This window comes from Ciona intestinalis, chromosome 1 (assembly GCF_000224145.3).
Source record: "Ciona intestinalis chromosome 1, KH, whole genome shotgun sequence".
In the NCBI taxonomy this organism is placed as follows: domain Eukaryota; kingdom Metazoa; phylum Chordata; class Ascidiacea; order Phlebobranchia; family Cionidae; genus Ciona; species Ciona intestinalis.
The window spans coordinates 4797766-4809344 of record NC_020166.2 but is presented as its reverse complement, the minus strand read 5'-3'; the positions used below and the strand labels follow the sequence as shown (position 1 = coordinate 4809344).

General features: G+C 34.1%; 3 protein-coding genes across 3 annotated transcripts; 1 reads left to right on the top strand and 2 right to left on the bottom strand.

Moving 5' to 3' along the window:
• The first annotated feature begins 3259 nt into the window (after window positions 1-3259).
• Window positions 3260-5283, top strand: LOC108950001. The gene is made up of 2 exons (XM_018814417.2): window positions 3260-4306; window positions 4376-5283. The coding sequence occupies exons 1-2, from the start codon at window positions 3578-3580 to the stop codon at window positions 4412-4414; spliced, it is 768 nt and encodes a 255-aa protein (XP_018669962.1). The 5' UTR covers window positions 3260-3577; the 3' UTR covers window positions 4415-5283.
• Window positions 5169-9147, bottom strand: LOC100178204 (coiled-coil domain-containing protein 92-like). Its single transcript, XM_002126406.4, has 4 exons — window positions 8900-9147; window positions 7930-7968; window positions 6455-6624; window positions 5169-6234 (listed from the first exon to the last, which is right to left on the bottom strand). Exons 1-4 carry the CDS (start codon window positions 9036-9038, stop codon window positions 5593-5595), a joined length of 990 nt encoding a protein of 329 aa, XP_002126442.1. The 5' UTR covers window positions 9039-9147; the 3' UTR covers window positions 5169-5592.
• Window positions 9148-9151: 4 nt separating this feature from the next.
• Window positions 9152-10974, bottom strand: LOC100175895. Its single transcript, XM_002126442.4, has 2 exons — window positions 10680-10974; window positions 9152-10564 (listed from the first exon to the last, which is right to left on the bottom strand). Exon 2 carries the CDS (start codon window positions 10447-10449, stop codon window positions 9436-9438), a length of 1014 nt encoding a protein of 337 aa, XP_002126478.1. The 5' UTR covers window positions 10450-10564; window positions 10680-10974; the 3' UTR covers window positions 9152-9435.
• Between the last annotated feature and the right edge of the window lie 605 nt (window positions 10975-11579).

Below are 11579 nucleotides of genomic sequence, written 5' to 3'. Positions count from 1 at the left end.
AGTATTCTTAGGACCTATATGCAACAATAGGCTTTTAATAGTTGTTTTTTTGAAGTGATTTTTGGATGCAATACAGCTTATTCTATAAATTATGGCAGATAAACGTGCTTTGTCTACAAACTTTTTGTTACACATCCAATATTTTAATTAAACAGTAAACCATGGGCACTGGTTAAGAATCCTCCCGTACATAGCAGAATAGGCTGGTGAAAAGTGTTAGAGGTTGGTGGTTAGCAAATAAGGTGGGGGAGGATTCTTCACTAGCATCCAAGTACGTATAAAAGGATTATATAATTCTGATTTCTAAAAATTGATTAAGTACAAACGTTTACCTTGAGGAAAACACAGCAGAACAGCTGACGACGTCGTTAAAATCACACAATGCTTCATACGATAAGTCGTTGGTTTTCGCCACTTCCACGTAATAAGCGTATATTGAAAGGATAATGCCAATCACACACACAAGAATGCGAAAAGCTAATAACTTGTTCATTAATATGTGTTGAACAAAACTGTGTTGTAGATGTAGCATGTAATGTTATATAACTTTTTGTTTACTTTTCCCAGCAATAAACTTTATACCCTACTTTTCGGCAGACCTTTTTCCCACTCTCTCTCGAATTTTTAATTTANGAAACATTGGCGCGAAAATGAGCGTCGCGAGAAAATCTGTTGCCAACATAGATATCATATATATAACTAGATAGCGCCATTGGCAAATTTTATGTCGCCATTTGGGCACGCTTGACTGCACACGTTTTGTCCCCATACGTAGCATCATAGCAACGTTGAGAGGTGTGCGCTGATTGAAAAAGCGGTAATGTAAACCGGCCATGTGCTTAGCCATTAAAAAGTAACGCATTTACTTTACTATTTAAATCTTTAAAACGAAGAAAAACTGCTTATACTTACTTTCTTTCGACTATATCTACACAAACTGCCTTTCCCGCTGTCTAAATTGGGGCTCAAACTGAATCACTCAAGCGTGTCCTATTTTCGCTCACTGCTGCCATTGAGTGTGATTGAGTCGCGCTCTCTAGTTATATGTATAGCTCAGTGTATACAACGTGTATAAATCATAGAAATAAAAAAGAGTAGAACGAGCAACTGCCCAAAACTGCGATATATTTTTTTCTGTTCACGTGACTGCCAACTTCGACCCTATTTCGCTTGGTCTCCATTGTGAAAAATGGGCGCACAGTAGTTTTAGGAGGTTTTAGCTGTTTATTTCAAAAACTACACCAAACATTCAAGTTTATAAGGCCAGTTTAGTTAATTGGTAGGTTAACGCTTACAGTTTACCACTTGTTTAGAAAATTTAATTATTTAATAAATTCCATAAAAAAACTTCAAACAAACGGATTGTTTGAAATATATATATATATATATATATATATATATATATATATATATTGGAAAATAATTTAGTCGAAAAACGAAAAAAAACTACATAAAACGCCCTCGATTCTATTGGGGGGTATAATGGCAAACGGGAACGACCCGCGAAAGGTAGAGAGTGTATCACCTCTCTCTTTTGCCGACATTGGAGATGCGAGTTCTATTCTTTTTGAGCACGTTAGTGGTCATATAGATCCTTTTTCGTCGAACAGTTGTTCTTGCTGTTGTTGTTTTTTGGGCGACTTTTTTCCGCACTTACCTCAATTTTCAATTCTAGCATTTATTCTTTTGACTAAAATCAAATCATGATATATATTTATAATTTTTTGACTAAATTTTCAAATTTAAGACCGCACGATGAGCGAATATTAACGATTACTTTCCTCACGCACTTTACATAGCGGAAACACTGTCTGGCAGTTTGGCGGAAAACTACGGCATGTGTCGTATCCACACAACGATTCACGACTGAATCAAACTATTAGCATTTAGGTAGGGACGCATTAAATGCACCACTCTTATGCCGTATTATCATTAATCGTAAATGAAACATTATTTTTAATTAAACGTCATATGATTAATATTAACTTCTAACAATACCTAATTACTGCGTGATTACGGTTTGTCAAAATTCATGAAAACAAACGTTTTAAGTGACGCCAACGTTAACTAGTGTAAGTTTACAATAAACACATGGTACAGGAGTTGTACAAAGCGTATTTACACATATTCTTTACCAATCACTCAATCCGCATACGTTATAAGTTACATTAGTTATAACACATGTATAAATACATTCTGCCTACTGCTCCTCAGTCACAAATGGCCACTAGAACCGTTTTGTTGGTTACTTCAGATTTATTTTTGATCGAGCCTAGTCGACCGTTGTAGTAAAATGATTAAATAATATAGCACGGTGGGGGTAGATGGGACACCTTTTGATTTTGTTTTCTCTTTTCATTTGGTAGTAAACATAGAACACTTAATGAATTATAAAACCGTATCTTCACGACTTCCACAGACCGTTGTTAATTGTTTAAAACATGATCAGGCTATTTGGATATTATGTGTTAAAGGTGTCCCATCTTTTCCGACTCTACTATCTAATGCTAATTAATTTAAAACGTGCTCATTCATTAGATCTGTGATCTCTTGTTTATTTCTGTAGTATAAACGTGTTTCTAAACTGACTCTGGTTACTTTTATTAAAATAGTTGACATATTTAGTTAACATGTTGATATATTCATTTGAATGTTAAACTTTGTATGTAGAAAGAAAGCTAGCTATACATTACACAACACTGACGCACACTAGCAAAATATAGTTAACAAGAGAGCAAAGCATTAATAAGTGAGCACGTATTAAACTAATTAACATAATGTAAACTAGCCTTTTTATTGCAATAACGGCCGGATAAGGTCGATCAAAAAAACCAGAAGTAACCAACAAAGTGGTTTTCAGTCGCGATCGGTGACTGTAGAGCAGTAAGTAGACTGCATTTATAGGTGTATTAAAATTCATTAAGGCTTATAATGTTTGAAGATTGAGTGATTAGTAAAGAATATGCGTAAATATGCTTTCTACAACTCCTGTATATGTTGACTTGCAAACCTACAATAGTTCCTTGTCGTCGCTGAAAAATTATGAAGGGATTATTTTCTTTTAAAAAGCGATATGGGAAACTATATTACTATACACATTTTTTTATATTTGCACTGCAACGTAAACACAGACAAAAATTACTGATTACTGTATTACAAAATGTTAATTACTCGCTAATTATGCGGTTTTAAATTTGAAAATTGAGCCTAAATTTGTAATTATTATTATTATATATTATGATTTGGTTTCTATTAAAAGATTAAAAAATAAATGATGTACGAAAAAAAGTCACCCCCAAAAAAACAGGAACAAAAGGAACCCTGTCAACTTACGTGCTTCACAAAAATATATTGTTTCATGGCGCGTAGTCCTATATTGTGAAAATCCGATATGGCCCTCTTTCCATTGTATAGCCACAAAACATTTCAATACAAGTTCCTCATTCCTTTGTTTGATGAAAGCAACTCACACATTCATTCGTAAGGCTAAGTACTTTTTTGATCGTTGAACATTTTGGATGAAGATATATACCTGCAGCACTTCTATTAAGTTGTTGAACTGCTCCAAGCACAGAAAATGAACGTAGAAGGCCTCTTCCACCTTTTCAATCAACGATTGGCCAACAGTAAGTTATTGCCTTGGTGGGAACTTGTAAGAGGTTTCTTAAATGCGTGCATGGTGGGGTTGTTGGCATATGTATTGACTGTAGTTGACTACGACCGAGTTGTATGCCTAAAAAACGAAACTATTAACGACATTGCATTGACGTCGATGGAATCCGACTTTGTAAACAGCATTTGCAAAACTAAACTGCCATGGTCAAGCAGGAAACTCGGTTTTTGGATGGGTCTATTTATCATCTTTCATCTCTGCGCTGAAAAATGGTGGCTTTCAATTCCACGAATAAAGAACACTATTTCCGCAGTTGGGGAGATAAACAGACGACCACAGTTACTTCAAAGAGCGTATCTTCGAAAAGTAATACAAGATGAAACAGAAATACCAATATATCTTATTCGATGTATTGTGCTCATAATTGTGGACATATTTTCATTAAGCTTGGTGCCATGGTACCCACCTTTAGTTTACGATAACCTAATAAAGTGCGCTGCATCGGCAAATGTATTCAATGAAACAGAGTTTATCTGTAGCTACGAAGCATATGATCTTGTGAAAGCAACTGTATATGTAACCTTTATGTTCTTATGGTTATCTCTTGGTCTCAGCTCGTTCGAAGTACTCGGTTTTAAACAAGCTAACAGCAGCTTTGTTGCTTTTTTCTACGACTATTCGGAAAAAAGAGAAGTAAGTAATTGAAAGTATACCATTGCATTTACAAACTTTGTTGTTTGAATTTTTTACGTTTTACTCCAGGAGCTTGGAAGAGAACTGAATGATATACTGAACCAGTAGATCAACGGACATGGAGCAATTTTTCAAAGTTCAACTCAATGGTCCTGATACTAACTTTGGTTTAATTAGAAACTCCAACTAAAGGCAGCGGCGCGTTAATCAGTTTGCCATAGCACCGGTGTCGTGATATACGTTTCAACTGATATAGTAGGGTGGAGGGAGTTTGGACACTTTGTCAGACGAGACTATTTTACGATAAAAATAATGTTACAGCATTATTCGACCGTGTTATTACGACTTTATAAAACGCGCGTCAAAGCCGATTACTGTTTCTAAATATAGTACAGTGGGGGGGAGATGGGACACCTTTAGCACATTATATCCAAATACTCTGATGTTTTAAACAATTAAAACGGTCCATGAGAGTTATTGGATTACTACCAAATAGGATGAGAAAAAGAAGCTGTCCCATCTTCTCAACTTTTTTTTAGTTTGCGAGTGTGAACGATTAAAATAGTTTCAGATTCATAAAAACCTTAAATGTTTCGTACAGTTTGATTTTGTCTCATAACACTAGTATTATTTAAAACAATTTTGATCGGTTAAGTACAAGTTGCAGAATACTGTTAATATAAATATATTTCAATTTGGTGCCCTATCTTCCCCACACTGTAGTTTTGTATGTTTTTATTGCCAAACTTTAAAAGTTTTGCCTTTAATTCAATAATTTATACCTCAGGTATTATTCAAATATAATATACTGATAACGAGATAATATATGAAAAATATAAGATTGTTTAAGAACAACATTCTTCTGAAATATCGCACATTTTATTTGATGATGAGTTTCTGCCATACTTCATCTTACACAGAAGAATAAAAAAATCATTTTAAAGCTTTAAAAGTGTAAGCATGGTGTACCAGAGAATGCAAAAAATCTCCTATTTAAAGTAAGATTTTTAAAACCTAAACAGTTTACATCGTAAGAAAAGGTGTAGGTAAAATAAGGAACTTTTAGAGTACAGTGCTGCAACTAATTGCGGGTCAGATAAAGGTGACTCCTGTGAAGGCAGTACGACGTTTACTATGTGGTTATATACCAAACCTACCATACAATGAAGAACACTTCGACCAATTTAATTGACAGTTAAAACGAAATGAATAAAAATGACAATCACAGCTAAATGAGTGCAAAATGGGGACTGTACAGAAATTGAGAAAAATGGCTACTACATATTTTAAACTCCACTTTCATTAACTTTTCTTTCGGGTGATACATTTGTAGCCACCCGCTTGACTGCAAATTCTTGAGCTGATGGTGCTTGTGCATAAGCATTTACTCGACCCTGTTGTTGCCAGGATATTAGGACCTCATTCCCATTTGGATCTTGATCTACATTAGCGGCCATATTTTTATGAATGGGAGGCAGAACTGAGGGGGGTCTAGGCGCATAGACAGTCATTTTAACCTCCTTTGACCCAGCTCGCAAAAATGGACCAGGATCAGGCATTGGGCTTGGATCAAACTGTTTCATATCGCGATGATTGTCTCTTGAAGATGAAGAGGAGGAAGAATTAGGTCGTGATCCTTCTCTGGAATCCAACCTGGAGGAGGGGATTGAATGTCTTCCTCTCAGATGCCGAGCGCTGTTGGGTCGAGACCCATCTTCCATGGACTTGGAGGATCTGTGGACTCCTTCATATTTCCTCTGGCCAACGGGTGGTGTTGGCGCAAGAACATTGCCAGCAACTTGTTGTTGCATCTGTCGCACACTGTGTAGCTTTGAGCGAGCTTGGTGAAGTTGGGTTGTGACGTATGCAACTGTGGTCGACCGCGCATCTAACTCTTTCATAAGAGAAGTGATGCGATGATTCTTGGCCTTAAAAATAAGGAAGTTTGTTTTAATGAACATAGGCTATAGTGGCTATACATTGTATTTATTCTTGCATGGCAGGTAATGAAATTCATAATCACACAGGTGACCTTATGATCTACGACCGGCTTCATTTCAACAATCATTGCATTGTAGGGAAAGCAAATTGGATCTTTCAGCCTAATTATTATTGTAGTTTTATAGTTTGCATATCAAGATATCCCACCTTCAACTCATTGAGATACATTCGCTCCTGTGCTCTTGCATGTTCTTCAAGTTCAACTAATTGCCGATCACGTTGTTCAACCTCTTGCACAAGTTTGATCTTTTCATCCACCAGTTCATTCACGTCACGCTCTAGTTGTTCTTCACGATATCTGTCAGGTGACATCGAGTCTAAAATCACAAGAACTCTTGTGAAACTGTCATGACTGAAAAATTCGATTTTGTATTGCGATATATCACAAAATTAAACTAAAGAATAGATGGTTGCATTTAAAAAAAAAGCCAGTTATAAAATCATATGAAAGAAGTAGGTTTTAGAAAAAAAGCATCTTAATTGTAAGTTGTAAAGCAGATATGAAGGCAAAACGACAGAGTATATTTTAATATAAAACAGAACATAAGAGCATTAAAAACAAATTTTAAATCTATCTGGCTTTAACAAGTCTAACAAGGGATTTAACAAAGTAAAGTATTTGTACTCTTGTCGGAAATGAGAACAAAGGAATAATTGTGGACTTTCTTCACTCTATAATAATAAGACATCCTTGACAGTGAGTCAAGAACACTTCAGCAGCTAAATACAGAAAAGTTCTTTTCAATATGCTGAAGAAATCACAACTATAGTGTATTGGTAATGAAATATAACCTCTATAACCTTGATTTATTTATACAATCATTTTATATACCATGTTCTGTAAGATACCTATTATTAGGAATAGCTACCAAACAAACAACTAAAAAGGAAAAATCAATTTCAATTGTGGGAATATTAATTCATCTTTAAACACAAATGATATTGACCAGGCATAAATTAATGTACTTCTTGTTTTAGGTATAAGGTTACTTCTAGCAGTTTCATTAAAGCTTCTTTCACGGTGTATAATTAAGTATTGTATTGATGTCATAGGACACTTTATTTTGGAACAAAAGAAAAGGTTGTCAAGATACAATTCATACGGGTAACATTTGAACGAATGCTCAATTACAGAAAACATGAAAAGAAACACAAGCGCTTAACTTTAACATCTGTATCTGTTTTAGTCAAAATAAAACCCACTACTTGTAGTTCACACTTCACAGGTCCCAAAATAATGCAGATAATATGTATATATTAAAAGATATACCTATACATACATTTTAAATGAACTATTTACCTGGGTAGCATATTTAAAATAACATTAGGACAAGATTAAATGATTCATGAATTAATAACAAGAATGTTTCCTTGCTTCTGCTGGTATTTTCCATTCAAGGACACAGCCCATGGATAATTGAATATTTTATTTGAAAGGCAGCATGTGGTGTGTATGAATTATTTAACAGAGGAACTGTCAAGGGGCACAAGTGAGCCAATTTCACAGCACCAAAATAAGATGAAAACTGTTTTAGTATTTGCGACTTGGACACTGTCACTTGGTAAATAATGCATATGTAACAACATAGAAATGAAAACAACATATTTATATTTGAGCTTACCTGTGTTATCATCTTTCATGGCCAACTCAAATGTAAGTTCTGTAACACAAGAACTGTTATCAGAGTATTATTTAGCTTGATAATTTTATATTAAGCACAATAGGCCCGTATTTATAAATTCATCAAAAGAAACATTTGCCACCTCATTAAACGTACACAAAATAAAGCCAGAAAAAAAATATATAAAAATCTGACAGTAGTTGGCCTATACAATTCAGTTTTAATTCTTTTGAATTTGTCCTTCGCTACCAACTTATTAATTATCACTTCTATCTTACTTTGTTTGTTTTTTTATTGAATTACATTTTATATTAAGTTTCATTCTAAAATTACATTTTATATTAAGTTTCATGCTAAAAAAAAACACTAGAAAATCACACTTTACCTATTACTGTTATTATTTCAAATATATTTACAAAAGATATTAAATGCAAGAAGGCTTTAACAGAATAATAACTGAAGGAATCTGCATCAGAGAGAAGATTAAAGCATGCACACAAATGCAACTACAAATAGTAGTCTGCTTCACTACATTAGCTCTCATCATTGCAGGAAACAAAAACCATTTCAACTCCTTATTAATACGTATATATTTATGACAATATAAATTTAAGCAATGATAAACTAAACAAGTTTGTTTTAGAGTTGCAGTGTTGCACCATTAAGTTTATTTTTAATATTCCAATGAGCCAAACATAACCAATAGGTGTATAGTGTATATACTGCCCTGTAGCCAGAAAAATTGATATTTTTCATCAAAACCACCCCTATATTAAACACCACGTAACCAATTGATTTGCTTAATTAAATAGAACTTTAATTATACTTGTGAATCGTTGTGATAACCACTGAGATATAAAATATCAAAAGGAAATGTTAACGACAGGACGGGTAACAGCTCAACACAAAACAAAACTAAAAAATGTATAAAGAAATGTAAAAGAAAGATATATAAATAAAATTTAATAACCTGAGCATTTCTTCTGCAGCTGCTGTATCTCTTTATGCAAACCCCGTAATGTGTTTGCATGTTCACTTTCCATGAACAAGATTGCCTTGCGTGATGACTGCAGCTGCATTTGCATTGCTTCAACTTGAGAGCCAGCCATTTTGTTTCACCAAGCTCTTTACAGTATATATATTTTTTTTATCTAACAGATTTTAAGATACAAGTGTATAGAAATGACACAGTTACATGTCATGCTATGGATTTTTCCTAAAGAATTATTAGGTGTATATTTAATATAGCATAGAACAATGAAAAACAAATAAAGAAATATAATATGAAAGGTTATAGGGCAATATAATATTGTGAAAGAGAAAATATAGAGCTTGCAAACAAAACTATTCATTAAATCAAAAATGGATTAGCAAGAAAAAAGCTGATCTGCTTTTAAAGCCAAAAATTATCAAAAACTATATAATATAGTAATAATATATTTTTCATGACTGGCATCAGCCATATGCTGGTCTGTATTTGCAGCTGGTAAATGACAAAACAAGGCATCACTTTGTCAATAAAACATCCATGAGAACATGAGCAAATTCTGCAATGTCATCATCTGGTATTGTGGTCATTTTACGCAACATTACAATCATACGATCGCTATGTTTTCTTGATAATAAATACGTAGCAGATGCAATCATTGCACAAGAAAGGTAAACTTTGTCAGACATTGTTTCCAGTAAAGAAGAGGCAAATCTTAAATATTTTGAATCTATTATTCCACATGCATTTACCTCTATATGCCATAACCGTGCATAGACCAAAGTTCTGCGCTGATAGAAACAGTGGAGAAGCTCAACACAGGTTTTATAAATCCTGCTGCCATTAAAACATCTATCGGTGCTTGCAATACTCTGTAGCATTGCACCAATGTATGGGAGTATGCATGGTACTGAATACATGTTGAAGTCAAGGTATTTTAATATTCTTACTTCCGACTTAAACAGAATACTTTTCTTGTATGCATATCCTCTGCTGTTTAGGTAGTTAATTGCCATATTAGATGTGACTTTATTTTTGACAGAAATAAATTTGCTAGCTAGCGCCACTGAGGACACAGCTCTTAGTTCCATCTGTTTGGAAACATGTTCTATTGTGCTTTTCCACTGACTCTCACAGAGACTGATTCTGCTATTGTCTTTCGTATGTATTGAGCTCTCTGAACTGTTTACTTCAAGCCCAAGGCATTTATCATCTGATAGCCATATTGTACAGTATAACTCACACATGAGTTTATTCATAAACTGATTTAAAACTTCAAATGCCAGAAACTTGACTTCATCTGACAGTTTCCAAAACTCGCATAAAGAAATTACATACTCAGCACTTGGAGCATTAAGACAATTCATGGACAAAAAAGCTGCAGCCATGTTCGCAGTATCGGAACTTGATATTAGAGAATGCGCTCTTTGTTTATGTTCTTCATTTTTGTCAACTAGTGTCTTTAAATAATCTGATAGCACTTCTTGCTGCACAAATTCAGACAAAAATGTGATTTCGTATTCAAACTGCATCGGTATACTTAACTAGCTTTAGTCAGAAACAACACTTAGGAAATCAAATTCCCGTATGCATAACTTATATCTTCAAATCTCCTCAACTGTCTCTGCACGTTACTGTTCTAGTGTTCTGTATAAATTTGATTAGATTATGTTACAGTAAAAAAATAGTTTCGTATAATTTAGTGATATTATCGATACTTGTCAATTATTACTTAAACATAAATCTAAAAAACATACCACACCTTTCTTGGTCAGAGCGTCTAGTAACTAAGAAGTCTGTTTAGAAAGAAGCCCCGACATTCCAGGTTTCTCGGCATGACCTTTGCCCGAATCCAATTAGCCAAAAGTAGAAAGCGCTAGGGACAGTTGCTTAGCGACAAATTATAAAGTTTTTTTTTATTTTATATTTCTTTTTTATAGTTATATTTTTATTTGCGGACATGGGATCAGATAAAACAATATTTTAGTTTTATTTAATGAGAAGTGCACAACGACGCATCTACCATATCGGTATAAAAAGATGTTAAAGGGGCATTTCAACGAAAAATCAAAAATTGTGTATTGATAGATATGCTCAAATGTGACCTGAAGCTACCTTTAAAGTTTTAAAATAAAAAACAGCTTTTGAAAAAAATGAGTTTGAAAACCGCAAGTTCGACCACAGGAGTAAACAAGAGATCACAGATCTAATGAATGAGTACGTTTTACACTAATTAGCATAAGATAGTAGAGTCGGGAAAGATGGGACACCTTTAACACATAATATCCAAATAGCCTGATCGTGTTTTAAACAATCAACAACGGTCTGCGGAAGTCGAGAAGATACGTTTTTTTCATTCATTAAATGTTCTTTGTTTACTACCAAATGAAAAGAGAAAACAAAATGAAAAGGTGTCCCATCTACCCCCACCCTGCTATATTTAATTAATCTTTTTACCACAACGGTCGACTAGGCTCGATCAAAAACTAATCTGAAGTAACCAACAAAACGGGTTCTAGTCGCCATTGGTGACTGTGGAGCAGTAGGCAGAATGTATTTATACATTCATTATAACTAATGAAACTTATGACGTATAAGGATTGAGTGATTGGTGAAGAATATGTGTATATACGCATTGTACAACTCCTGTACCATGTGTTTA

What these genes read in the sequence shown, in the direction of transcription:
- LOC100175895 (XM_002126442.4), bottom strand. Translation starts at nt 10,449, where the DNA reads ATGCAGTTTGAATACGAAATCACATTTTTGTCTGAATTTGTGCAGCAA.
- LOC108950001 (XM_018814417.2), top strand. Translation starts at nt 3,578, where the DNA reads ATGAACGTAGAAGGCCTCTTCCACCTTTTCAATCAACGATTGGCCAAC. An exon ending in ACTATTCGGAAAAAAGAGAA is followed by an intron (nt 4,307 to 4,375) that starts GTAAGTAATTGA and finishes GTTTTACTCCAG; the next exon opens with GAGCTTGGAAGAGAACTGAA.
- LOC100178204 (XM_002126406.4), bottom strand. Translation starts at nt 9,038, where the DNA reads ATGGCTGGCTCTCAAGTTGAAGCAATGCAAATGCAGCTGCAGTCATCA. An exon ending in GCTGCAGAAGAAATGCTCAG is followed by an intron (nt 7,969 to 8,899) that starts GTTATTAAATTT and finishes CTTGTGTTACAG; the next exon opens with AACTTACATTTGAGTTGGCC. An exon ending in CATGAAAGATGATAACACAG is followed by an intron (nt 6,625 to 7,929) that starts GTAAGCTCAAAT and finishes TTGTGATTTTAG; the next exon opens with ACTCGATGTCACCTGACAGA.